We start from the raw sequence: 27,464 nt of genomic DNA on the forward strand, positions 1-27,464 counted from the left end.
CTCTTCTCTCCCCTCCTGGGTCTATTTATCCTTGACGAGTATATAGCATCGATAGGAACTGGATTTGTGACCGCATTACATGGTTTTTGCTTTTCCTTGTTCCAAGTCTTGAGAGTAGTAGAAAAGTCGCAATGCTGCAACAACATTGAACTATGTTGGCAACCGAGTCTCGGCCTCGCCGGCCGGCACGGGGCGCGTGGGGGAGGATCTCCCACCCCCTGCCAAACAGATATGGCCCACGAAGAGCCGAGATGCGCAAGGACATCCTTACTCGCGGAAGTAACCTGCTCACTGATTTGTCAAGTGTAACACAAATATACCAAGACTCGCTTGTTCCTGGATAAATTATTGCTATAGATCTGGTAGTGAATGCAATTTGCCATGTCGCGCAGCGCGGTTTCCATACCAAAATGTAAGCAGGAATCCTGCGTGACATATATGTACGAGCTGATCTATCTTGCATGTCATGAAACCGTGGTTCTCATTGCTAGTTGTCTGCCTGCATTGCTTGTTGATATTATCTGGGGAGAAAGAAGGGAAACACAATGATGCCAATTGCCAGAATTCCAGACAGACACCCAGTGCCTATATAACATGACATGTTGCCATTTAACCGCAAACGTTGTCTATGCAGAGATATTGGGGAATAGAAGGGATGCAAAGAGAGAACACGTAAAAGTTATCATTAAGCGGCCCAATCATCAGGGTGGAATGCCATAAGATCGTACCACTGAATGATGGCGCCGATCAGGAACGCCATGGAACCCAAAAAGTTGGACCACGAGCTGCTCACCGGGTCACTGAGAAACAAGAAGAAACCGGTACCAAAGAAGCCAATAGCCCCAAGAAAGCTCCAGAAAGAGGCTTGCCATGGGGCCGAGTTGAGGTTGGGCTTGTACCAGTGATCCTGGCACTGGAAGATCAGGATGGCATTGGCGACGATAAAGAACGAACTACCAACGACCAAGGGTGTAAATACGAAGATGATGGGGGCCATAGGGTCGGTCATGGACAGAACACCCGGGAAGCCGGGTGCCACGCTAATGGAGAGGATGGAACCGCCGGCGAATTGCATCAGGCCAAGCTGAAAAGGCAGCGTGCGGAAGGTCCTCCCAAACTCGGTTGGCCACCACACCCAGTTGCTGTCGCCTATGAGGGCTGGGCGGTAGATCTTCTCGCCGCTGTTCCAAGAGTTGGTCGAACTGACACTTGCGTTGGTGCCGATTTTCTCCAGCTTGCTGCCGCTTAGCTTCTCGACATCGCCGTTCTCGTTGCGCACGCCATGGTCAAGGCCCATGTCCTTGTACTTGCGCTTGTAGTATTTCGGGTCTCGGATATGGATCTTGAACTCGCCTCGGTCGACGTTGAAAGAGGCGATGAGAGCGAAAACACCGGCGATGAGGAACATGGCGGCGCCAAGTAGCGTGCATAGCGGCACGGCGAGCTCGAGCTGGTTCGGGAATACCGGGAAGGTCGGGTCGGCGGCCGGTAAAAGCTGGAAGACGGCACCGATGGTGAAGACGACCGAACCGATGACGAAGACGACGGCGACGGCCCAGTTGAGATCCCGGACCGGGTAGATGCTGAACATACGGAATGCCTGGTCTAGGAAAGCCGGTGGATCGTTGCCGAGCCCCTCGACCTCGGTCACTTCGTGCACTGTCTCAAGCTCATCCTTCTGAGCCTTGTACCCTTCCCAGTCTATGATTTCCACGGGCTCGCTCCGGTTGGACACGATCGAACCTTTTCTCGACACACCGCTTACAGGCCTTGGTGGGTGGGAGGCCCTGCCTGCTTTGGATATCTGGCGTTGGGGCGGAGGAGCATAGTACGAGGCGCGATATGATGCCCGGACTGACTGGGAGGCGTTCATCACGCGCTGCGTTGGTATTGATCTCCTTCCTTATAGATCCCTTGAATACTTGATTATATGCGACTTTACTCGCCTTTCTCGTGATGCCTCTCGTCTTCAATGACCCTGGCACGACAGACCACCCAATAAGAATAGGAAACAAATTTGTAACAGAACCTGCCTCGATAGGGTAGAGGATACCGAGAGAATGGAAGATTGACAAGGAAATACTGTAGAAGTTGAATAACCACTCATTACTTGCCAACCGGTAGCTTGAAGAAATGAGTGGGATATGGATTTATAGAAACGCAAATGGTTCTCAGAACAACATGAAGAATAAGAAGAAGAACGAGAAGAAGCGAAATAGAGAATGACCCAGTCAATCAATGAACCGAGAGGAGAAAACAACGCTGAATAGTCGTTGGATTGATTGGCTTGCCTTCATTCAGGTCATTCTCTTGTGACAGAGACCAGCAATGCGAAGGTGTTGATTCGGGAAGTTAAGTATCCGCCAGCCGACCCAGGCCAACAGCGATGTCAGAAGGGTGCATACTAATACACACAGGCTATCGTGGCGGAAGGGATCTCTGCAACGAAGATCTGCTGCAGCTCTATTCTGGAGGTGCCGAGAGCGGGTCCGCGCAATGGGCAAGCAGCGTTTCGTTTGGCTTGGTTGCGTGGTCGTCTTGGTGGGTTGGATTCGGCTTGTCTTTCGAGGCTGGAATTATGCCGTATCACATCAACATCATCGTCATGCGATAAGCGCTGAGAGACCAGGGTCGGGAGGGGAGGAGAAAAGATGGCAGATCAGGCTTGAGGCATATCGATCTGTCAAATTGTTGATCACGACCGCACGACCGCACGACTAGCCGTAGCAGTGGTAGTCCCCTCCCGATGGGCCAGAGAAGAAGAGACGAGACGAGACGAGATGAGACGGGCAAATCACGGACCGGCTCTCGCGGCTGGTGCTACCTACATTCCTAACATTCCTAGGCTCCTAGTGGCGGGCGGACAGTGCCCTGGTTCTACCTTCCGCGCCTGTGTGTTGTGTGTGTCAAATGGACAGACTGCAGCTTCCTTCCATCAACCAATTGCCAAGGCCAGGCTGGGCCAAATCCCAGGCGCAGCTGCGGCAAGAGACAAACTCTAAAATTGTAATTGTAAATATACTATGGACACCCCCCGTTCGTGATTACCAATTGCCCCCCTCAAAGGAGACCGTCGACGACATTGCCCACGCTCACGCGTTCGTCCGCATGGGAATAAGAAACAAGCATAAAACGCTATATGCGGTTTATTTCCCTCGGGGACCGGGTCCGGCGATAGACTCTCTACCTATTCCTCCGGAATATGCTAAGGAAAAGGCATTATTAACACAATCAATTTCTTTATAGGCCCATGTAACGAGGATGAAACCGAACCAAGTAACGAAGAGCGTTTCCTGGTGGGGAAGAACTTGTTAGATAAAGTGGTTAATATTATTAAATGGAAGTAGCGGTATATTACCCGCTCTTACCGATAAATAACCGAACTAGCTTTATAGGTATAGATTTATAATAAAATAATTAAACTAAACTAAACACGTATAAATAATAATAATATATAATTTTACACGTTTAATAATTAAGAGTTTTATATATTTAAAAAAGTAATTTAACGTATAATAATATAGTGCGTTAGCTTATACGCTAATTAATATAGAGACTTTACACTAGCCCCACTACCTTATTATTAAAACTAATTTACCGTATCGGCCCTAGCTCGATTTTCTCTTCTTTTCCTTTTTTATCGTAAATTCTATTTATTTTAGGATTTACTTATAGCCTCGTTTTATTAAGACTTAATAGTATAATTACTTACGACCGCTTTTTCTATTATTTAATAATATAATATTTTACTTATTTATCCGAATTAATTAATATTACTTTTACCGTTACGCGATAAAGAAATAAACCTTAATTAATTAACGTTAAAAACTTTTAACACTTAACGATTTATTTTAAAATAAATACGCTATAGCGCGTAATGAAAACGATTATACCTTTTAAGCTAAGGTTAAACGATATATATAATTTAATTAAGGTATTTTCGTAAAGCCCGTTAATAAACTTAAAAAATCTAATAAAAAGTTAACTCGCCTTTTCCGCCGCTTTTTTAACCGATATAGTTTATTAGTTAACTTAAAGATTAAATTAACGTAGACTATTTAAAATAACCCTAATAACGTAAAAAACGAATAAAGTTTTTATATTTTTACCGATTTCGAATAATTATAAAAAGAGGCTTAATTCTCGCGATATAATACTACTATTAATAATTTAAATAGCGAAAACTTATAAGCTCGATTAAATGATTTATTCGACCGATATATATATATAATAATAATAAAACTATTTTCCTTTTCGCTCTATAAATTAAAGTTAAAAAAATTAAGTAGCCCTTTAAAAATAGATTTATAATTAACGTGGTTTACTACTACGCGACGTATATTACTTAATGACGCACCTTTTCTATTTCTCGATTTTTTTTATATAAATTAATTTAATTAACGTAATCCACGGTCGAATTAAACACACGGTCGAATTAAACACTCGAAATCGTATAAAAAAACCGTCCGTGCGTAACCGTACATTTCAATGAATTTTTATTTAAATTAAACCGGGGTTTAAAATTTATAACGTAATCCACGGTCGAATTAAACACACGGTCGAATTAAACACTCGAAATCGTATAAAAACACCGTCCGTGCGTAACCGTGCATTTTAATAAACCTTTATTCAAATTAAGCCGGGTTTTAAAAATTAAACTTTTTATAAAGCATATAATAATATTATATTTTTAAACTTTTTATAATTATTTTATTTAAAAATAAATTTTAAATATTTAAATTTACAGGGGTTATTTTAGCGTATTTTAGTTTATAAGCTTGAATATATTAAAAAAAAAAAGAATAAAAATCGTATATTATTATATATTTTATATCGAATATAAATTTTAAACCCCGGTTTAATTTAAATAAAAATTCATTGAAATGCACGGTTACGCACGGACGGCTTTTTTATACGATTTCGAGTGTTCAATTCGACCGTGTGTTTAATTCGACCGTGGATTACGTTATAACGTTTAAAATTAATTAAAATTACTCGTTATCCGATTCCTTATTTAATTTTATATCTTTTTTATATATTCGCGTATTATAATTTATTTCGCTATAAATATTATAACGTTTTTTACCGGTCGCCCTTCGTTTTAACGAACCCTTATTTTTACTTTTATTAAGCGTTAAACGCTTCCTTTTTACCTTTTCGTTTTATAGTTATTAAGATTTTTTAATAATAAGGGCTCCTCTAAGTTAAACTCGCGATTTTTTATCTCTCCGGCGTTTAAAAAATGCTAAATTAGCCTTCTTTAATATATATATTTTGTCGCGTAACGTAATCCACGGTTTAATTAAATACACGGTTTAATTGAACACTTTCTTTTAATTCCGTATAACTCACATTTTATGCCTTATACTTCTATTATTTACGATAATAAATTAATAAAAAGAGAACGATATATAATTAGCGTTTTAAGCGCTTTAAAAAAACCCTAAATTACGCGTACGAGCCGTAGCGCGAATATATAATATTCCTTATATAATTTTATATTATCGGCGTTACGGTAATATTTTACGACGAAATACGTAATCGTTAATGTAAAAGGTTACGAATTCCGAAAAGTAATTAATCGTATAATATATAATTAATTTAAATTCGTGATCGTTTCCGTTTCGAATAAATAGTATTAAAAATATAGCGAATCGATTATTTAATTTATATAACGCGGAACGCGTTAATATTAACTAAGCCTTTAATTTCGTACGACGATAATTAGATTTCCGGACCCGTTTTAATCGAAAAATCGATTATTAAAGAATTCTTTATAAAAATTTCGACGCGTATTACGCGTGGTTTATTTTTATACGGAATATAATTAATAACTATAAAATTTAAAAAAAGAATATATATAATTTCAACGAAACTAGGTTTTTTATAAGTTAAATCTCGTTCGAAATAATCGTAATTACCTCCGATTAACGCGGAAAGCTTAGGGTAGTATAGTAAAAAAACCGGGAATGGGTTATAGTAATATAGGGCGTTAAATTATACGATTACGTTATCCTTTTATATATTATTTTTACCGGGAAAACGTACCTTTTTTAGTACGAAAATAACCTATTATCGAAAAACTAGGTAATCGCAGTTATTAAAAATAACTGGATTACGAATAAAAAAGGCGAGGACTGGATTTAATACTTCGATAAATACACGAAATTTTATATAAAGGGTGCTTACCGCCTATTAATCTTTAACGGTTATAAAAGCTACTACTCGATAGTTTTCGAACTTTATTATAAAGAAAACTCGATTATTATACTCTATATACTTTTTTATTCGTTATATAACGTAATTTACGGTCTAATTAAACACTTTCTTTTAATTCCGTATAACTTATATTTTATGCCTTATATTTTTACTATTTATAATAGTAAATTAATAGAAAAAGAACGATATATAATTAGCGCTTTAAACGCTTTAAAAAAACCTTAAGTTACGCGTACGAGCCGTAGCGCGAATATATAATATTCCTTATATAACTTTACGTTATCGGCGTCGCGGTAGTATTTTATAACGAAATACGTAGTCGTTAACGTAAAAACTTATAAATTTCGAAAAGTAATTAATCGTATAATATATAATTGATTTAAATTCGTAATCGTTTTCGCCTCGGATAAATAGTATTAAAGATATAGCGAATTAATTATTTAATTTATATAACGCGGAACGCGTTAGCGTTAATTAAGCCTTTAATTTCGTACGATAATAACTAAATTTCTAAACGCGTTTTAACCGAAAAATCGATTATTAAAGAGTCTTTTACGAAGATTTCGACGCGTATCGCGCGTAGTTTATTTTTATACGGAATATAATTAATAAGTATAAAATTTAAAAAGAGGATAACGTGGTTTACCACTACGCGACGTATATTACTTAGCGACGCACCTTTTCCACTTCTTAACCTTTTTATATAAATTAATTTAATTACAACGCTTAAAATTAATTAAAACTATTCGTTATCCGATTCCTCGCTTAATTTTATATTTTTTTTATATATTCGCGCATTATAACCTGTTTCGCCGTAAATATTATAACGCCTTTTACCGGTCGCCCTCCGCTTCGACGAACCCCTATTTTTATTTTTATCGGGCGCTGAACGCTTTTTTTTTACCTTTTCGTTTTATAGTTACTAAGATTCCTTAATAATAAGGGCTTTTTTAAGCTGGATTCGCGATTTTTTAGCTCTCCGGCGCTTAGAAAGTGTTAAATTAGCCTCTTTTAATATATATATCTTATCGCGTATAAGGGTTATTTTATAAGTTATTTTGGTTATACTTTTCGCTATTTAGTTTACCGCATTTAAAATCGGCGTCGAAAAGTTTCCTTAATAAGTAAACACCCTCTTTTTAATATAAATAGAGTATTTAATTATTTATTAGGGATTAAACGGCGTTTAAAAATCGTAAGTATTAGCCGTCCCTAGACGGGATAGGTTAAATATAAGCGTCCGGAGACGCATATTTAGCTTATTAATTACCTCGTTAAGGTTATAAGGTATTAAATTAAATACGCTGAATTTAAATTTAATATTAGCTTTCGTAAAAACAGTAAAATGCGCGGCTTTAAAGGTAATAAAGAACTCGAGCTTAGTAATATAGTTTATAAAAGCTTTAATAAATAGCTCGATTTTTTTCGAATAAGCACGCTTTAAAAGCGAATAAAGTGTTATATTAAAAGGTTAGAGCAAATGCGATAAATAGGGAGGCATATTAATAGTAATTGTGACAGGAGCAGAAAGAACGGGGCGCTTACGTACCGGTTCCGGCTCTACTCCGCCGCCCTATATATATAGAGACCTAGGCCCCCTAGAAATATAAAAGGACAAGCGTTAACTTTATCCTTTCACCACCCCTTACCCATTGTTACCACCTAGATTCGTGCACCTTTCACAGTAATAATATCGTTATTTTAGTAGTATACTTCGAATTCGGCCGAAATATAGTTTTCGTGGCCGTCGAAAATTAAGAGGCGGTAGCGACCTTTCGTTTATAATTTAATATATTTATCGAAGTGTTTAATTTAATTTAAGCTTATCTTATTATTAATCTAACTATTAAAAGTCGGCTTAATTACCTAGTCGCCTAGTAAATCGGTTTCGCGGGATTAGTTCACGAGGTAATATTAGCTTTAAACGATTAAAAACGGCGGAATATACTAGCCTTACGAATTAATATATTTAATCGCCGTTACCTATTCCTAATTATTAAGCTAAATTAATTTCGCTTTTTTACGCCGCTCGGCGCGTATTACGACGAGTATTAACCCGATTATACTTATTATAAAGCCGGTCTCGTCGAAATTTTAAATATTTTTATCGATAATCCCGTATTTCGCCTTTATATTCGCGACTAGCGTAAACCAAGTAAAAATAACTTTAAAATCCTCGTAAAAAGCCTTTTAATAATCGTACCGGCGATTTATTTTAATCTTTAAATCCGGGTTACGGTTAATAAAGCGCTTAACTTAATACTTACCGACGCGGTCGCCGCCGCGCGACGCGGTAAAAAGATTAATTATATTTTTTATATTAACAAAATCGGGAAGCATCCCTTAAATATCTAAATTAATTATATATTTACGAAGTATCTCTTTTTTAATTAAATTTATTTTACGTCGTTTCGGTCGGATTTCGCGTTTTAAAGTTCGACTATAAATTCGATAACGTAAAATTAATTCGAGTATATTATAAGCTTTTATTACTACTCTTTAACTTATTTAATTCGGTCCGTTTCGTATCGCTTAAATTATTAAAACTATCCGATCTTCTTGGGATTAATTAGGTATTATAATTATAAAGGTATTACGCGTTAAAGTTTAATTATATTAAAATTAAATTAAAATGCGGCGCTAAGTAATATACGTCGCGTAGTGGTAAACCACGTTATAGTGTTTATAATAAAATAATTTATAATACACGAATATATAAAAGAAATATAAAATTAAGCGAGAAATTAAATAACGAGTAGTTTTAATTAATTTTAAGCGTTATAATTAAATTAATTTATATAAAAAAGTCGAGAAGTAAAAAAGGTACGTCGCTAAATAATATACGTCGCGTAGTAGTAAACCACGTTATTATATTTTAATTTATTATAAATAATTTCTTGATTAAAAAAGTTTCTTTTATTTAATTAATTTAATTTAATATTTTTTAACTTATTTATTAAATTAAAAATTTATTAATTATTATTAATTAAATAATATATATTAAAATTAAAAGATTTAAATTAATCGTTTTATTATTATATTAATATAAATTCTAATAATAAAGAAATATATATAAGTTAAAAAGTTTAACTATTGAAATATTATTAAATACTATATTTCTTATTACTTTAAAATTTAATATATATTTAATAAAAAATTAAAGATTTTTAATAATATATAAAAAGAGTTTTTTATATTATTAAAAAATTTAAAAAAAACTTAGTTTAAAGCGGTTTTTATAAAATTTTAAAAATTAAAACTTTATTAATAAAAACTAAAAATTATATAACCCTAATTAAATCTCATATCCCACCGGCGCTAAACTCGATTTATAAGAGCCCCTTTAAAATCGCTCAGCAAGTGCCAGCGCTGTTTAAGCCCAGCCCTACCGCGCTGCATTAGGTTTGCAGCTTGGCTTCCTATTTCGGTAGCACCCTAGGAATCGCCCAGCAAGTGCCAGCGCTGTCCAGGCCCAGCCCCACGGCGCTGCACTGGGTTTGCAGCTTGGCTTCCTATTTCGGTAGCACCCTGGGGATCGCCCACGACGACAGCCGTCACCATGCTCCAAACTTCGTTTCGACATGCCCCGTTCCAACTCCCCCATCGGGGCTTTCTTCAAGATCCCCTTTGCCTTGGCTGGCCGCCGGCAGGGGGCCAGAAAACACTCGCTAGTAAGGAAGAAAACAAAAGCGTATCCGTCACCGTTTGTGCAGTAGTGCCGCAGTCCTGCAGTGCCGCAGCCGGTCTGGCTGTCCTCTTTGCCTCTCTCGGCCGCGCAGGCTCAGGTGGACGTTGACACATAGCCAAGCAGGAAACAACCCGGTAGGGAGGGTCTAGTTCGCTACCTTCTCAGTTAGGCAAATAGAGTGCATGCTGGAAGTATGAGGTGATACGACGAACCTGATATATCTATGGGGCCCCATCTAGACTCGACCCCATAAAGCAACGCAATACGCTTGGCCTTTTTGACTTGTCCCGACTATTGGGACCATTTGACAAATACCTATAAAGAGCAGTCGAGTCCAGCACATACCAAACGACTCGCAACCAAAATAGAAAACGCATACGCACACGCAACACATAGCTTGCTTGCGCGCCGTTTGCTGCCCGGTTTCCCTTGCTTTACCGATTATCCCTTTCCCTATTACGTCTCCTGCTTTCGTTTGAACAACGACAGCACTGCAAGCCATGGCCGCCGCCCAGGAAAATGATGTCGAACGTTCCGTCCCGACGGCCGAGACAAGCAGCATAGAGCCGTCTGATGATCTCGAGAAGCTCGGACGGCAACGCCCCGCGTGCTTCAAGAGCGGGCTGCAGGAGATCGGCTTCCTCGTTTCCATCTTCGGCTCCAACCTCATTGCCGTAAGCTTTTTCTTCTTTCCTTTTTCCTGATATCGGCCGTGTACCTTCATGCCATTCCTATATTGATGCCAGTATACAGGAGTTCCTCATCGGCGGCTTCAACGTACTCCTGCCCACCCTCCAGAACCAAGAACGCTTCTCATCCACGGCACCCTCGGCCGCCGCCTGGACCTGGCCGTCCAATGTCTTCAGCCTGGTCGCTGGTGCCTTCCTGCTGCCTGTGGGCCGCTTGGCCGACCTGTACGGCGGCCGCGTCGTCTACCTGGGCGGCCTAGTCTGGCTGTTCTTCTGGGCGCTCGTGGGAGGCTTCAGCGCCAACTACGTCATGCTCGTCGTGATCCGGGCCCTGCAGGGGCTGGGCGCCTCCGCCTTCCTGCCGGCCGGCATCAACCTGATGGGCAAAATGTACCGCCCGGGCCCGCGCAAAAACACTGTCTTCAGTCTCTACGGCGGGTGCGCCCCCTTCGGCTTCTTCATCGGCATCCTGCTCGCCGGTGTCAGCGCCCGCTTCCTGTACTGGGGCTGGTTCTCCTGGATCGCCTCCATCGCCATGGCGGTTCTGTCCGTCATCTCTTGGTTCTGCGTTCCGGTGGACGAGGCCCCGCCGGAGAGGGAGCACCTCACCATGGACTGGTGGGGGTGCGCTACCAGCGTCAGCGCGCTCATCCTCACCGTATATGCCGTAACCGAAAGCTCCAAATCGGGCTGGCAGTCTCCGGGGATCATCGTGCCGTTCATCTTGGGGCTGGCGCTCCTTGGTGCCTTCATCTATGTCGAAGCGCGCGTTGCCAAGGACCCGATCCTTCCGCTCTCCATCTTTTCGACCAAGGACATCGGCCCCCTCTTTGTAGCTCTTTTCTTAGCATATGGGTCATTCGGCATCTATCTCTTCTATGCCAGCTTCTAGTGAGTTCCTCCCCAGTCGGCATCCTGCCTTTTCCTCGTACTTCGAAAACTAACAATTGCATAGTATTGAGAAGGTCCTCCATATCGACCCGCTCTTGACTGCGCTGTGGTTTGCCCCGCTAGCTGGTGGCGGTTTGACCATTGCTTTGCTTGGAGGATTTACCCTGCACTTGCTTCCAGGCACAGCCCTCCTTGCTTTGTCATGTTCCGGTTTCATCGTATGCAACCTGTTGCTGGCGCTGGCACCTGAGGACCCTAACTACTGGGCCTGGATCTTTCCCGCCATGATCAGCGCCACCATTGGCATCGATATCATGTACAACGTGAGTAACATTTTTATAACCACCAACGTGGCCAAGACACAGCAGGGTCTGGCTGGCGGATGCATCAACGGCCTCCTCTTCGTTGGTATGAGTTTCTTCCTTGGCTGGGCTGATCTGGCCACGGCCAGTCGGGCGGAGTTCGGGCTCCGAGAGAGCTTCAAGACTTCTCTGTTCCTTGGCGTCGGACTAGGCGGAGTCGCGGCCTTGATCGTGTTGGTGTTCATAAAGATAGGAAAGGCTGAAAGCGACCTGACGCTAGAGGAAAGTGCGGCGCAGGAGCAAGGAGGTAACGACGAGGACAAGCAGTCGTAGCTGTCGTGATAAGGGCGGCTTCAGCGAATCGAAAACTTAACGAGAGGAATGTGCAGTCCTAATCTTTAATCGATCGGTTTGAGTTTTTTTATTATATTTTTTGCTCATCAGACGAGGAACAGTTCCAGGCCTTTGTCGCGTACATGCTGCAGCCATGATTGGGGATTTATGGAAGGATCGTCTGCATTGGACCATAACTCTTGCAGGATGATGGTGGCTTGGTTTACAGCCCAAGTCTGAAGGAGCCCGGAAAGATTTTGGAAGATTTCTAGGATAACTGCACGATGCACGAGGTCCGTCGATTCTGCCCCGAGGATGAAAGCAGGCCAAAGGATGCCTTTGAAGTGAGTGTCCTCGGCCGGTATCTGCCGCAAGTGCGAAATGCCTCGGCCAACGACAAACGACACATTCTCGCGCACCACGTCTCGGCCAAGCACGCGCAACGCGTAGACGGAGATGGCGCCTCGGTAAGCCTCGGCAAGATGTGTTCTCATGATGACTGATGAGGTCTCGTGGTGCTTCGCCGCCCATTGAGAGCAGGAGAACCGGTCGATGAGAACAAGACTCTCGGTCTCGACACCTCGATTGACATCACAGAGAACTTGCAAAAGCTCGGCAGGGCATCCCGTCCAGCTTGAAGCCTCGGCTCTCTGGAGCACTGCTGGAAGTTCCGATTCACCGAACACGTCACAGACATCCGACTTGTACTGCTTGCTTAGTGTGGCGCCAAATATCGAGAGGCTGGGTCAGGTGAAGTTAGCAATTGACGAAGCAGCAAGTAAGTACTCAACTGTGGGTATATACTCACATTGCATATGTCTCCTCGAAATAGCTGCCGAAGAAGGAGTTCCACCCGGGAGTGTTTCGCCTCGAGTTGATCAGAGCGCGCATAGCATGGAGATGATACCGCCAAGATTGCCTTCCCTCCTGCTGCAGAGCATCGTTCCAGATGAACAGGAGGACGAGAGCCACGATAGCTTCATGCTTGTCGTTCTTGGCGATGGCCTCGCGAAGCCCCTTGATGGCTTTTTGCTCATGGACAAGGCCATCCATCATGATTTCATGCTTTTTCGAGGAAAGCGTGATAGCACCGTTTGAATTGCGGCGGTGGCTGGCCGAAAGGGCGATGATGACATGACGCAGAGCCTCGTTTTGCGGAATCAGGGTGACGAAGCGCTTGAAAGGGTTTTCGCTGTCGTAGATTACGCATTCACTGCAACACCGGTGCAAGACTTGATGGAAGACACGGTTTAGCCTCGTTCGCACCCCACGGAGCGAGCAGCATGCGCAAAGTAGAAAAGGAGACGCTTCTCGCTATTGGGAGAGAACTCACAGTACTCAAGATGTCTCAAATCCGGCTCATTTCGTGATGGTTCTGACAACGGCCGCTTTACCATCATGGCACCGTTCAAGTTGACCGGGCCGGCGGAAGCGGCGGGGGCAGAAGCACTGGTCGCGAAAGTGGTGCGCCCGGCCATCTTGCCTCTGCTGGCCATGCCCGTCACCCATATCACCGGCTTCTTCTCGCCATAGCCCAGGCACTCACGGCCCGACTTTGTGCATTTGACGCAGTGCGGCAGGCGCGTATCGCATACGACGCGCCGCTGGCGGCAGGTCCAGCAGGGGCGGCTGGCGAATTCCGAAGGTGGAGGAGAGACCTGCTGCTGGATCACAGGTACCATGGCGGTTGTTGTCATGTTTGGATGCTCAATCTGGAGGATATTGTCCGCAGCCTCATGCTAAGAAGTATGTATGCGAACAGATTGGCTTGGTAAATATGGGGGGTTTCAGCGGGATGGGGACAGCAGCTGAAATGGAAATTGGATTGATTGAACCCAAAAGACGCTCTGTCGGTTCTCCTGTCATGCAACATTGCAAGTGTTGTTGCACTTGGAGCGAACTAGAAGGTTTCAGCCTGGGCCCGCGCTATGCCTGCTTGACCCTAGTGAGACGCCCATTAAGCATACCGTAGGGCCAAGAAGAGTGGCCGTGGGGAATCGCAGCAGCGCCATGACGAGTTCGTGGAATTCCAGGGTCTTTGCAGCCCAGATTGCAGTGCAGTTATGGTTAATTGTCCCCAATACTACCCCAGACGAGACAAATCAAAGTCAGCAGGGAATGCCGGCACTTGCATCTTGACGCAGGCTGAACTGTGTTTAGCCAACCTGACTCGATCCCGCCCCGTCGAGTCTGTCGTCGCGATCCGTGGTTTGCTGGTGTTATGGCCTGCTTTTCTCGGTCAAGTGCGTCTGCATACCTACTTCCATGGACCACACGTGGGCCTCATATTGACTTAGCTAAAGTACCTGCGTACTTCAATATTAGGCACACTGAACAGGACACTGCCGATCCTTTACATCACTGTGACAAATGCCACTCCACGACGCCAAACATAATGCACCGCCCAGCACCGCCCATGCTGATATGTAAGCCAAAGATAAATCGGGGTTGGAGGGCAGAAACGACTCCATGCCAATTGCTGCTCCCCGGATCGGAGTCTCGGGTGCCACAGTCGGGGTCCGCAGCAAGCGGTTCTTCCCGTGGCCGTGAGACCTGTTTCGCAGGCTCTATGGACGCGCAGCCAGGGGTCCGGATACATCGGGATTTGGCTGTTTCGAGTCAAAGCAAATGCAGCTTGGGCGGAAGGTTACTAAGAACACGGCCAGCAAACCCCGAGCCCATCTCGGGGAGCACCACGAGTCATGTTGGCAGCCCACCAAGTAAAGGAACCATTTCTTTGTCTAGCCTGCTCCCCTCTGGTTTGACGGCAGTTGTCGTGAGGTGAGCACTCAGCAGGCCAACGAGGAATCCATCACTCGCTATACCGGGCGTAAAATGCGGAAATGAACCGTGTAGCCGGACTTCAAGGCTGGCTAGAAATTATGTACATAAAGAGCATACGTCACTTCCTGGACTCCATAACAAGCAAGAGAATAAATAGAACAGCCCCATTCGCGAGGTAAAGCCAACGCCAGGCAATGCATGAAATGATCGACTCGAAGAAAGCGCCTTGCTGGCTGGCTTCCCGTCCTGCCAGTCCACAGGGTCATCCAGGTATCCGCGGCGCTTGGTAGGCTTCATTCCTACCGCCATGCTATAGTTCGAAGCATCTAGACTATCCCGTCCCAGGGCTACCATTGGTATACAGCCCTTGCCATCTCTCTTCCACACCGCTGACTTTCGATTTGATCACTTCGATCTCCTGCTCGAGCTCGTCCACATTCCTAGTGAGGGCGCTGACTTCCTCGAACCGTCGCGCCCCTTGCGATGACGCGATCATCTTTTGCACCATGTATTTCTGCTCCTCTAGTACGATTAGACGCTCCCGAAGATCTTTCTCCTCGGTCTCAAGCGTCGAGATGATGGTGCTCGTCTCGCTTGTCTGACTCGCCGTTTCGAGATAGCCGTCTGTGTGATGGTTGCGCAGTGGACTGGCGGTATGCCCGTTCGGCTGAAGGAACTTTCGAGACCCGGAGGAGGATGACGACTGCTTCAGCATACGAGGTAAGTTCTTCAGAGGAAGCATGTGCATATGCAAAAACGAGCTGGCGCCCTGGTAAATGGCTTTCTGCAAGCGCTGCTGTGTAGAGGACTCGGTTTTTAGATCGCGAATCCGTTTAGCGGCCATGTCGTACTTTGTGAAGCTGTCTATCAGCCTCTTGCGCAGTTTGGATGCCTCCTTGATCTGAGCATGACTAGGTGCCCCCTGCCCGTCCTGTAGAGGCACCAAAGCCCTCTGGAAGCTCGGCATCAGTAGTTGAATGCCCCGCTCGAACTGGCGTAAGGTTTCGTAGGCGCGCTGATCTGGTGGTTTGTGCACAATGCTCTCGACAAAATCGCGCTTTGCGAAGATTGTGAACTTGCATTCGCGACACATTCGTACATCTAAGCTGATTGAGGCTTCGTCTGGTTTCTCGGAAGCGAGCACCGACGGGTTTGCAACATTCAATCCCACGTCCGAGGAACAAGCCGTCTGCGGGTCCGCGCAGACCACCCGTCCACATATCCGGCAGTGGTGTCTCCTGAAAGTCCAAGATCCGAACTCTTGCTGGCAAAAGGGGCACTTGGTTACTTTGGCATCATCCTCCCACGTGACCACGGATTGCTCGATGGCCTTCCTCTGGGTTTTCTGCCCGGATAATGACGCTACTGGCGATAGTAGACTGCTGCCACTGTTACTTGCTGCTGTGATATCCGCGGGCGGATTGGCTAGCAGTTGCGTGAGCTTGGTCAACCTTTTCTCTAACCTGGAGATCTCCAATGTTTGCCTCTCTACTCTTTTTTTCCGGATCGCCGCAAACGCTTCCGTATGGTCTCTGGTGAGCCCGCTGTGATCATTGTACCCTTCTCTCGATTTATAGCAGGTTTCGCAAACCCTATACCAGTAGCCCCGGATCGGTTCATGCGTCGCCGATCTCGATAGCTTCATCTGGTACATGGTATGGTCCTCGCAAAACAACCTGCCACAGTTCCTACAATTTATGCTGCCATTCACTGCACCCAGGCGCTTGTCGCACGACGGCTCCGTACAAGGGTCGTTCATGGTCGGTCGTTGCCAATGCGACTTTGTAATAATATCGTCCGGGTCGAAGGGGGTCTCCGGCAAAACAGCAGGGGCCTTGGGGCCGGAGGGCGCAGCATATACGGGAGGAGGCACGCTTTCGTTCGATTCGAAAACCTCAAGGCCTCGCAACTTCTGGTTGATGATGGATAGCGGCTGGAACCGCTTGGCTTTGTCGACTTGTTTGTCGAACCACGTTTTCACCTCGTCTTGTTGGAAATCAGGCAGCTCTTGATGGTTGTCGTCAATATGGCGGTTCAGTTGGAGGAGCGTCAACTAAAACGTCTTTTTCAGCATTTACACACGCCTGTACCGTAGTCTTCTTCATGACGGAGCAGCCGCACGTACCATCTCCTCTTCACATATGGGACAGACCAGCTTGCTGCCATTAGAAGCGCCGGCGCTGGGCCCTGCCAGGCTGACTCTGGACGTGAGGTCTTGGGGGAAGTCGGGCAGCGGACTCGAGGACCCTGGCGACCCGGAGGCGGGCGATGCTAGTGAGTCGCCAATTGAGCCCAGGGACGCGGTGCTGTCGGAAGGTGCATAGTAATTGGTGGCTCGCTGTACAGAAGGCGAGGCCGCTGCGGCTGTGGGCGGCGGGTGCAGTCCCTTCCCACTGCCCAGGACGCGACCCCCGCCGAGCTTACGGCTGGCCATGACGTCGGTTTCGAAAGGTCTCCTAGAATCTGAACCTGCCCATGGAAGACGCCAAGGGGGCCATGATGCTGCTACGCAGCTCACACTCTGGCAATGATGGATAAAAGGCAGATGAAGCAAGAGGATGGGGTATAGACGCAGTTAAGGTTAGAAGACGCCAATGATCTGGGTCGGTTGGTTGTCATGATAGGCAGATCGGAAACTGGGCGGACGGAGTACGGAGTTCAATAGGGCGACCGACCGCGCCCCCTGCAGACCAACAGCCATACAGTAGCTGGGGGCACAGCTGGCGGGGCTCTCGCCAACAAGTCCCCTCGGTCCCCCCCCAAGCTACCTGGTTAGGCGGAAGTAACACTGCCCTATCGAAATTAAGTATCCTAGCGCCTGAGGACAGAGAGAGGCTAACTGCATTGTACGGGAGCACATGTGAACTGAAACTGAGACACGGTCCCGAACTGGTCAAATGCATTCGCGGACAGGCACTCCCAATTGATCAATTTGATAATGTATGGATATGCAATAGACGGCTGGCTGGCTGGCTGGCTGGCTGGCTGGCTGCATGCAAGATAAGATGCATCACTGGAGACTAGGTTAGGCGGTTTACATACCTGTTGATCCACGGCCCGTATTTATCGACATTTCCCTGTTGATAAATCACTTTCCGACCGTACATCCTCGCGGCACTGAGTAGGCACGTTGCGATGCGGGGTCCTTTCCTGCTGCCACACGCATTCTGCTTTCGACAGGGATCCTCGCGTGCCAGAGTGCCTCCGAACTTTTTTGGAAGCTGCCCTATGGTGCCGTCATAGCATCTGCGTTTGGCGGCATCACCAGTTGTCATGGCTTGAAATCCATATTTTCCCCCCGCGAGTTGCTGTCACACCCGCCTCCTCATCTCGACGCGTCTATCTCTTGACCCAGAGATCCCTCCCATTGCCAAAAGGACAGCCGATATCGGTGCTTCTTTTTGATAGCAGCAGCCATGACCGAGTCCAAGGAGAAGTTTCCTGAGGTACAAGGCGGCGGCAGCTTAATTCTCGCATGGCAGATCAAGAACAAGCCTGTTCTCGTCGTTGGCGGCGGTGAGGTGAGTCTTGATTATACTCCCCCTCCACTATATCTGCGCTGGCTCTTGCTAGCAGCCATGTGTATTCCTTTTCTATACTGACCAGAGACCGTCGTCATCCGTAGGTGGCCGCCGGCCGCATCCTCAACCTGCTCAATGCCGACGCCATCGTGACCGTGATTTGCCCAGCCGAGGGCCTGAACCCGGAGGTGCGCCACCGCATCGCGCACAACCAGGTAACCCACATCGACCGCAAGTTCGAGCCGTCCGACCTCGAGCGCCTGCCGTCGCCCTCGACCCCGGACTCGCCGCTCGGCCCGCCCGCCATGGTGCTCACCGCCGTCGACGACCCGGCCGCCTCGACCCAGATCTGGAAGCTGTGCCAGGCCGCGCGTATCCCCGCCAACATCGCCGACGTGCCGCCCGAGTGCGACTTCTACTTCGGCAGCGTGCACCGCGACGGCCCCCTGCAGATCATGGTCTCGACCAACGGCAAGGGGCCCCGGCTCGCCGCCAGCATTCGCAAGTTCATCGGCCAGACCCTTCCCGTCGGCGTCGGCGACGCCATCGAGCGCATCGGCCTGCTCCGCGCCAAGCTGCGCGAGCTCTCGCCCGAGATCGAAGAGGGCCCCAAGCGCATGCGCTGGATGATCCGCGTTAGCGACCGCTACAGCTGGGACGAGATGTGCGACCTGAGCGACGAGGACATGGACAACCTGCTTAGATACTACAAGCCCAATAAGGTCCCGGACATAGACGTCCTAAAGGCCATGAGGGGCGGCACTATGTCGCCTGAGGACATTGACGTTTTCGACGGGTCCTTCGGATTTAGCCTCGGCATCTGATATAACAATGGTTTTCCGGAATTGGACAATGGGGCCACATTTGATTTCCCTTGGACCTAGGCGGTATAGGCGTCAGGAGTCGTTCAGTACAAAAGTCCTCACATTCTCATTTACCAGCAGATTGCAGTGGGGTGGTATCACCGTAGCCCCGCAGCTGAAGACTCGGGGCCAGAATGCTGATGTGATCTAGAGGTGTCTATTTCCAATCTACATATAGCCTCTATTATTCGTTGGTCGGATACCACGTGACATATTCTACGACAATATCTAGTTCGCAATTAGGCCAATTTGCCCAAGACACCCTCCCACGGACGCAGAGGAACCAAGTCCTCCTTGGGCTTGTTGATCTGGTTCTTGGTGTAGTTGCTGCGCGCCCAAAAGTCGATCTTGTGGTCTGCCGGCATGTGCCACTCGACCTCGCGGCCCGAGAAGTTGAGGACGACGAGCCACTTCTCCCCCGTCTTGGTACCTATCTTGATGTACGCGTACACGTTGGGGTGCTCCGGGCTCAGCTCCTGGAATCCGCCGTACACAAAGGCGTCGGCGTGCTCCTGGCGGTCCTGGAGGGCCTGCTGCCAGAACTGCCACGGAGACAGGTTCTCTGGGTCGCTAGCACTCATTTGCGCCTCGGCGTTGACGGCTTCGTAGTCGTCCATGACGCGCATCCATGGCTTGACGCCGGCGTCGCAGAACCCGGCGTTCTCCTGCGCATTCCAGTGCATCGGCGTCCGCGCATGGTCGCGCGCCTTCATGTCCACGACGGTGCGGCAATGGCGCAGCATCTCCGCGTCGCCCGCGTAGATCTCCTGGCACTTGTTCCAGTAGTTGATGGTCTCGCAGTCCTTGTACTCAGCGACGTCCCAGCGTTCGGGGTCGATGTTGCGCATGCCGATCTCCTCGCCCTGGTACACGAACAGCGTGCCGCTCAGAGTGGTCTGCATCAGCGCGAGTAGCCGCGCCGAGATGTGACGGTACCGGTCGCTGTCGTCGGCGTAGCGTGTGATGGACCGTGGGTTATCGTGATTTTCGATGAAGACGGAGTTCCAGCCGTCCTGCTCGCTCATGACCCGCTGCCACTTGGTCACGATGGCCTTCATGTCCTTGACGTCCCATGGCTTCAGCGACATGCGCACGTGCGGCTTGTCGATGTCGACGAGGTCGAAGATGAAGATCATGCGCAACTCCCCGGCGTTGGCGCCGACGGTACGTAAAATCTCCTTGGGCTCGCTGACACCGGGCATCTCGCCCACGGTGATGGTGTCGTACTTGCTCAGGACTTCGCGGTGCATCTCCTGGAGGTAGTCGTGGAGCTTGGGCCCGTTGACGAAGTGCTTGAAGGCCGGCTGGTACTTGTGTCCAGCGCTGAGGACGATGTCGGCGTCGGGGTAGCCTGGCACCTTGGAAATGAGGTTGATGACATCCATTCGGAAGCCTGCGGCGCCTCGCTTCATCCAAAAGTGCATGACATCCCATACGGCGGCGCGAACTTCTGGGTTCTCCCAGTTAAGATCGGGCTGCTCCGAGGTGAAGAGGCTGAGATAGTATTCGCCCGTCTTCTCGTCGTAAGTCCAGGCCGAGTTACCCTCGCCCAGGATCATGGCCCAGTTGTTGGGCGGCTCAGGTTTACCATCGGCGCTGACGCTCTTGGGCTTTCGCCAGATGTACCAGTCCCGCTTTGGGTTGTCTTTGCTGCTGCGGCTCTCCAGGAACCAAGCATGTTCGTTGCTGGTGTGGTTCACGACCAAGTCCATCATGAGCTTCATGTCGCGCTTCTTGAGCTCGGCAATCAGAGTGTCCACATCGTCCAGGGTTCCATATCGGTGGTCAATGTCCTTGTAATCGGCAATGTCATAACCCATGTCGGCCTGGGGTGACTTGAAGATTGGGGATGACCACACAACATTGACGCCCAAGGACTTGAGGTAGTCGAGCCTGGATATGATACCCTTGATACTTCCCCATCCCGATGTGGCTCCTGGGTGGGACTGGAAGGACGACGGGTAGATCTGGTAGACCACAGCCTCTTTCCACCACTTGGGTGTTGAGAATGAGGAAACATGCTGGCCTGGTGTAGACATGGTGCGTTATGACGGATCTCCCTGCCGAGTAATATATCTTGGTGTTCTCCGAGCCAGAAGAGGTTCGGCTATAGATTTGTATCCTGGGTGTAATACTTCCCTCACGATACTGCAATTTGGTTATGCTGTGACAGTTGAGTTGGTGTTGAGGGGGGTAGGACAGAGTGTCAAAGGGCGTCCCGAGTGTCTGCTGTCGTAATGCATGCCGGCTGCCCGCAGCAGTAGCGTGGTTTCCCCGAGAATACTACCGGTCTCTGACCCACGTATTACGCGGGATGACCTTGGCGCCTCCCCACTCGCAGGACCCCGTTGAGCTTGTATTTGCCGCAAGCACATGTTCAAACTTCGCTGCTTACTTACCCAAACAGGGGTCAACCTGCAATATCGTATTCGATTTATAGGGGTATAACGTTCCGCTTCTTGGACACCAGTATGTATACAACTGTACGTTCAACGCAACAATATATGGGCTGATCTCTAGTCGGGCTGTTGGAGATCGAACAGTGAAAATTGGGAAGAATGTGGACGTGGTCAACACTCGAAGCAGTCGCGGGTTTGATTGCGATTACTCTACCATTCCCATGTGATTTGTCTTCTCGGATAACGAAACGAACTTCCTGTTCTATTTGTCCACTGGCGAGGAAGCAAGCACGCCTGTCGTGCACGTTTCTGGGCGGCAGTCTGGCCGTCGCGTTTCCCACGTGCTTTGCCAAAACAGTTTGCAGTGAACGGTGACGAGTTTGGGAATCAGCCCCAAAAAAGAATTTACGTTGGAAAAGAACATTGCTTCGTCTCAAATATGCAGGGGATATATCACAAAGGCCAGAATTTGCAGAAAAAGAAATGCATCGCCTCCCCCGGACAGGCTTGAACTGTCAACCTCCTGATTGCCGAAGCCCCTGAGTTCAGGGGCAAGTAACAGTCAGACGCGCTAGCCAATTGCGCCACGGAGGACTCGTTATTCACATTGAAGGTGTTGGAGTCGAGGATATGTATCGTGACTTATATGGTGGGTAACGACTTTGTAGCTTCAAATGCAAGACTTATCCATCATGGACACCACAGCCACCAGGCCACCAGGCCACCAGATGTTGCTGCTAGTCCTTGGTAGAGGAGGAAAGTACGTACTAGGTATGGTCTACCACACGAACCGTGATAAATACAGTGCCACACCACACGCGTTGGGATTGGTCGTCATGATGTACTAGGGAGCGTTTCAAAACCGGAGTTCGAACAAGAGTAGACGAATATAATAAGATGTTCGCATAGCACTTGCAACAGTGATCATCTTGGAGGTTGCTTCGACTATCGTGTCAGTGGAGGTTAGGTCTCAGAGTAACGAACCTTAACGGACTGTGAGTGAAGGATCCGGTTAGGCAATGAACAGGCTCATTGATGACCTGATTGCATGGTCAAGCTAGGCTTGTTTTCGTAATCCTGTAAAGTGCAGCATGACCAAAAACAATCGGGTTGTTGAGTATGAAAGGCAAACAAGAGGTATATGCAAACAAAAAACGTTTTTGGTCCAAGGACACCAATTACCCCTGGGCGAGATGCCCCTATATTCACAAAAGCTTTGTGGTCATACATCGAGGCCTTTATGGCTTGTGCGGGAACTCTTGTTCTTTCTCCTAGTAAAGCAGGGCCTGGGAACAAAGTTATCGTTCTCTTGATACTGCAAACAGCGGACATTGATACTGTACTTCAACAACACGGCAAGGCATTCTGAACAGATGTGACCATAACGGTATAAGAGAGGCATGCTCTGCCTCGACGTTATTCGAATTTCTTCTCCTTTTTCCTTTCTCCATGCCCACATACTAACGCTGATCTCACCACACAACTTGCTATCTATTCCCATCCCACTTACCTACTATCGACCCGTACTTACTTACGTGGTATTCACAGATTTTCATCTCAACATGGCTCACCAAAACCAGATTACCCAGCAGCAAGGCCCTGCTCCCGTCGCCGCGGACCTCCTCCGATGGATGACCTCGACGACTTGCCCCCGCGAGATCTTCGACCTCATCGTCGGCTGGCTCCCGCTTCGGGACCAGGCACACCTTTCTCTGACCGATCGGGCCCTGCGGGCCAAGGTGCTGCCCGTCATGACCGGCTACGTTTGGCAGTCCCCGCCCGCCCCGCTGTCGGCCATGCTTGTCGACGGTCGGATGCGCTGGGGCTACGTCGAACAGGCCGAGTCGCTGGCCGCCGCGGGAACGGCGTTTGTCGGATGCCCCTGGTGTCGAGACATTCACCCCCCGCTGGCCGCCATCGACGGCGCCTTCACCGGCGACTACGCCTGCCGGCACGTTGAACGCTCGTCCTACGAGCCGTACAACATGCGCCTCGTGTCCCTCTACGAGCGGCCCTTGCCTTGGCACCCCCTCGTCCTCCACGCCTTCGTCCGCTACTCGCGGGAAGGCCGCCGCGCCGCTCTCGCCGCTCTCTGTGCCGCGGCCCAGCTGGACTCGTACCAACAGGTGTACACACACCTCGAGGCCGACGGCTCCAACACGGTCATGGCCGAATAACAGTGGAAGCTCGTGTGGCAGCCCGGCGTGGGACTGTTTGCGCGCTCCCGCGTCTCGGAGACACTGTCTCCTGACGACAAAGGAGGCCTCACCGTCCCGTGCTGCCCCTGCGAGCGGAACAGCAAAGTCCTCGACTTCGACGATCTCCGAAAGGAGAACTTCGCAGGCGCGGTCTTTAGCGAGTTCCAAGCCGGACCGCCTGGCGTCGACGACCCGGTGGAACTGCCAATGTTATCTGATAACGACCGCCGCTCTCCTTCACTCGTTGTCGGACCAGTGCGCGGCTGTGATCAGCGCTGTGTCGACTGGCAGGCTGCGTTTGTCACCACTGGTGGCGAACAATGCCTCCACTGGACCACCTGGTTCTTTCTCGGCCAGCCGGAGTGCCTCGCTGAGGTCCTAGATTCTCTCTTGGAACCAAGCGCTCGTCACTACCCGGACAAGATTCCCTCACTGGGAATCGGCAACGTCGCTCGACTGTCAGGCTTAACCGAGGATTACTAAGGCCTCGATCATGTTACTAACGCTATCTACTGCTGTTGTGACTTGCATCACGTCTTCGTACGGAAGGCGTCGTAAGCCAATTGGCATCCGCTAGGCCCTGTTTTGCTAACCTATTCCTACCACAGGCATGTATACGTGGAGACACGTAAGCGATGGTATCTGAGGCGTTTCCTCATCATACCAGAGTAGAGACATCCTCGAGTAGAGAACAGACCGTGTCGTGTTCTCTCTGGTATGTCTGTGGCATCCGGCGAACTGTCTTCGGACTGCTAGTTTCTAGTAATCTAATAGATATGTTCCCACCCCAATCCTTGGTCCTGTAGTTTTCCAGTTGGCATTGATCTGTGACTAGTAACCGTGCTGCCAATGTTGTATCGTAATCGCGTAGCTGGTTGTTCATGTTAGGCGTAGGAATGGCCACGGCCTTGCGTCTTGGCCTACCCCATTCCTTTAGGGGCTAATCTTGATCTACCTATCAGTAATCAATCAATCAAACACTCGAAACCCAGTCCAAGTCAGGCACACCTTGTATCGTATATTGTTTATTCATTATTATTGAGAGCCAAGGAAGATGGTTATTCCTAAGTCTCACATAGGGAGGGTATCATGAAAGTCGTAACCCATCACTGCCCAAACATGTCCATAACCTCAATTCCCCAGAACGCCGAATAGAACCCGTCTGACCTGCATCGAAAATTGAAAGACAGGGAATCGAGATCACCGTTTACCAGCCGCCGTGGCTGCTGTGATGGCTGTGGTGACTGTGGTGACTGTGGTGCCCATGGTGCCCATGGTGGCCGTGGTGGCCGTGATGTCCATGGTGACTCCCGTGGTGGCTGCCGTGGTGCGAACCGCCGTATTGCGAACCGCCACCGCCGTGGTGTCCGGAGTTCCCGCTCATGAAACTGCCTACACTGCCCAGAAGTCCCCCTCCTCCCGAGCTGCCGCCACCGTAGCCGTAGGGGCTGTGGCCGCCTCCATGATGGCCATGGCCATGGCCATGACTGCTGCTGCTGCTATGGCTGTCCTTTCGGTTCTTGAACTTGCTCTCGAGGGCGTTGGCGGCCACGGCGCCGGCGGCACCACCGAGGAACGTGCCCAGCTTGCCCTTGCCGAGCTTGTGGCCCAAGTAACTGCCCGCGCCGCCACCGATCAGCGAGGCACCGAGGCCGCGCTCGCCGTCTTCGCCCGCGGCACCGGGCGGTGCGTTCGGGTCGCGCCCTCGCTTCTCGTCTTCGCCGTAATGACCCCCCGGTGGCGTACGGGTCGGCCGAGTGAGGTCGTGGCGGGGCATTGTACGGCGCCAGTTGACCCCCTGCTGTTCGTACCGAGGCGGCGGCGGGCCGGACGGGGACGCTACATCGGAGTATGCAGATCCAGGGCGTGCGTATAGTGGATGCGACGGGTAGGGCGAAAGGTGGCTACTGGACTGTGCGTATTGCTGTTGCGAGGGGTAAGGGGACGGCGACTGTCCGTATTGCGGTTGCGGGGGGTATTGGTTTTGTGGTGGATAGGCGCCACCCGAGCCGTTGCCGCTGCCGCCTCCACCGTTGTAGTACTCTGCAGCTGACATGCTGTTCTGAACTTTGGAAGTTGATAGACCGTAGGAACAAATGTTCGGATTAGAGTTGTGGGAAAGAGATTGGTTCGAGACGGGAGATATTGAGAGACAAAGACCTAGGTTAAGAGGGCGGAATGATTATGTCTTTGTAAAGCTTAGACGGACGGATAAGTGCCCAGGGAGGATGACGGTTTCTGTACTGATTGTTGGCGTCAGATGACCAACGTGAGCAAAGTCAGAAGGTGTTAGGTGGATGAGCAAATAGATATCACAAGCGCAACAGCATGCTGAGCAAAATGAAACCTTGCGCATCATCCTTATATAGCGCCCCAGCTTCTGGGTTATTCAGCAGACAGCCAACGGTGGCCAACAAAGTCTGCCGACCTTTCTGGCACAAACTCTTGCCATCTCGGGGCAGATGCAAGCATGCGACGAACGACAGCATTTGGACCGGGATGCGCCTCAAATGCTGACGCAAAGCAAGTGTGGGGAGGCGGAGCTGGAAATGCAGCACGGCCGGGCGGTAGGTTCAGATGCCATCTCTGCGAATCATTTGCCTCGAGCCGCCTCGACTATGTACCGTTCTGTGCCTCTGCGCTGCCCGTAGCCCGGCCTCTGTTGTCGCTGCAGAGTCCCAAAGTCCGTGGCTGTGGCGGGGCGATGCCTCGCAAGCTTCCCCATGCCGAGCGGCTGAGCCAGATCGAGTCGGCAAATACGTACTTAGGTAGGCAGACTAGTGCCATGTCGGCCAGTAGTCGGCCTTGCCGGCCTGCATCTTCCCAGTTCTGCCACTTCTGGGCGTCCATGTGACATGCCGGCTTCCCGATTGATTGGTAAGTTGCGAACTCGGTCCTTTGCCTTTTCGCTGTCGCCATTCTGTTCGGGCCTCGGCCACGTAATCCCCTAAATCGGAGAGAGAGGTCGAACAATGCACGATCCTTCGAGGCTCTGAGGCTCTGAGGCCCTGAGGCCCCGAGGCTCCAAGGACTCGATAGAAGCTTTGGGTGATGTTCAAGACTTGTAAGCACAAATAATAATGCTGCAATCATAGCTTGACTAGGTACTTAACCACCCGTGTACCCCGAGCAGACTGATCAGGTCTGTTCCGATCAGTTGCATTTCTACGCTCCGCTGTAAAGCTTCTTCAAAGGCACCAAGCAGCATATCTCAGCTGTGGCATTTTTCATCGCGACGATATTGGCCTTCCTGCACTGAGGCTTCTGCCTCTTCCTCAAGGCCGACATCGGGCAAGAAACCGCCTTACGTCAAGAGATAGAGGAAGTGTCGGACCCGGATCCTTTCGTCTTTGAATGGCTGGAGACTCAGCGAGACGCCCAGTCTTGATACTCTCTTGCATACCTCCGTTCGCTGGCCAGAGGTCGCAAAATCAAGAGTATTCTTCGCGGGGTACTCCGCCATGCCAGCAAAGCCACCCCTGCCACTTGGTCAGGGGAGTGAGAGGCATAAAGCAGATGGCCAAAAGACCCCAGATGGATCTATTGAAAGGCTTGGTACCCTTGGGCATTGGCTCTT

At 48.7% G+C, this 27,464-nt stretch overlaps 8 protein-coding genes across 8 annotated transcripts; 3 read left to right on the forward strand and 5 right to left on the reverse strand.

Moving 5' to 3' along the window:
- Window positions 1–685: 685 nt before the first annotated feature.
- PG986_005906 (uncharacterized protein) lies at window positions 686–1,873 on the reverse strand (the record flags this gene model as incomplete). Its single annotated transcript, XM_066842128.1, has 1 exon — window positions 686–1,873. One exon carries the CDS (start codon window positions 1,871–1,873, stop codon window positions 686–688), a length of 1,188 nt encoding a protein of 395 aa, XP_066701990.1.
- Window positions 1,874–10,407: 8,534 nt separating this feature from the next.
- On the forward strand, window positions 10,408–12,122 carry PG986_005907 (uncharacterized protein; the record flags this gene model as incomplete). The annotated part of the gene is made up of 3 exons (XM_066842129.1): window positions 10,408–10,581; window positions 10,661–11,487; window positions 11,552–12,122. The coding sequence occupies 3 exons, from the start codon at window positions 10,408–10,410 to the stop codon at window positions 12,120–12,122; spliced, it is 1,572 nt and encodes a 523-aa protein (XP_066701991.1).
- Window positions 12,123–12,229: 107 nt separating this feature from the next.
- PG986_005908 (uncharacterized protein) lies at window positions 12,230–13,819 on the reverse strand (the record flags this gene model as incomplete). Its single annotated transcript, XM_066842130.1, has 3 exons — window positions 12,230–12,863; window positions 12,931–13,354; window positions 13,456–13,819. 3 exons carry the CDS (start codon window positions 13,817–13,819, stop codon window positions 12,230–12,232), a joined length of 1,422 nt encoding a protein of 473 aa, XP_066701992.1.
- A 1,418-nt stretch (window positions 13,820–15,237) lies between these two features.
- On the reverse strand, window positions 15,238–17,340 carry PG986_005909 (FYVE zinc finger; the record flags this gene model as incomplete). Its single annotated transcript, XM_066842131.1, has 2 exons — window positions 15,238–16,911; window positions 17,032–17,340. The coding sequence occupies 2 exons, from the start codon at window positions 17,338–17,340 to the stop codon at window positions 15,238–15,240; spliced, it is 1,983 nt and encodes a 660-aa protein (XP_066701993.1).
- A 982-nt stretch (window positions 17,341–18,322) lies between these two features.
- PG986_005910 (Bifunctional dehydrogenase and ferrochelatase) lies at window positions 18,323–19,251 on the forward strand (the record flags this gene model as incomplete). The annotated part of the gene is made up of 2 exons (XM_066842132.1): window positions 18,323–18,427; window positions 18,532–19,251. The coding sequence occupies 2 exons, from the start codon at window positions 18,323–18,325 to the stop codon at window positions 19,249–19,251; spliced, it is 825 nt and encodes a 274-aa protein (XP_066701994.1).
- A 278-nt stretch (window positions 19,252–19,529) lies between these two features.
- Window positions 19,530–21,329, reverse strand: PG986_005911 (uncharacterized protein; the record flags this gene model as incomplete). Its single annotated transcript, XM_066842133.1, has 1 exon — window positions 19,530–21,329. One exon carries the CDS (start codon window positions 21,327–21,329, stop codon window positions 19,530–19,532), a length of 1,800 nt encoding a protein of 599 aa, XP_066701995.1.
- A 1,922-nt stretch (window positions 21,330–23,251) lies between these two features.
- PG986_005912 (uncharacterized protein) lies at window positions 23,252–24,370 on the forward strand (the record flags this gene model as incomplete). The annotated part of the gene is given in 2 exon segments (XM_066842134.1): window positions 23,252–23,851; window positions 23,870–24,370. The coding sequence occupies 2 exon segments, from the start codon at window positions 23,252–23,254 to the stop codon at window positions 24,368–24,370; spliced, it is 1,101 nt and encodes a 366-aa protein (XP_066701996.1).
- Window positions 24,371–25,094: 724 nt separating this feature from the next.
- PG986_005913 (uncharacterized protein) lies at window positions 25,095–25,943 on the reverse strand (the record flags this gene model as incomplete). Its single annotated transcript, XM_066842135.1, has 1 exon — window positions 25,095–25,943. The coding sequence occupies one exon, from the start codon at window positions 25,941–25,943 to the stop codon at window positions 25,095–25,097; it is 849 nt and encodes a 282-aa protein (XP_066701997.1).
- Between the last annotated feature and the right edge of the window lie 1,521 nt (window positions 25,944–27,464).

Source organism: Apiospora aurea (genome assembly GCF_038362705.1).
Source record: "Apiospora aurea strain CBS 24483 chromosome Unknown utg000004l_segment0_segment0, whole genome shotgun sequence".
Lineage (NCBI taxonomy): Eukaryota > Fungi > Ascomycota > Sordariomycetes > Amphisphaeriales > Apiosporaceae > Apiospora > Apiospora aurea.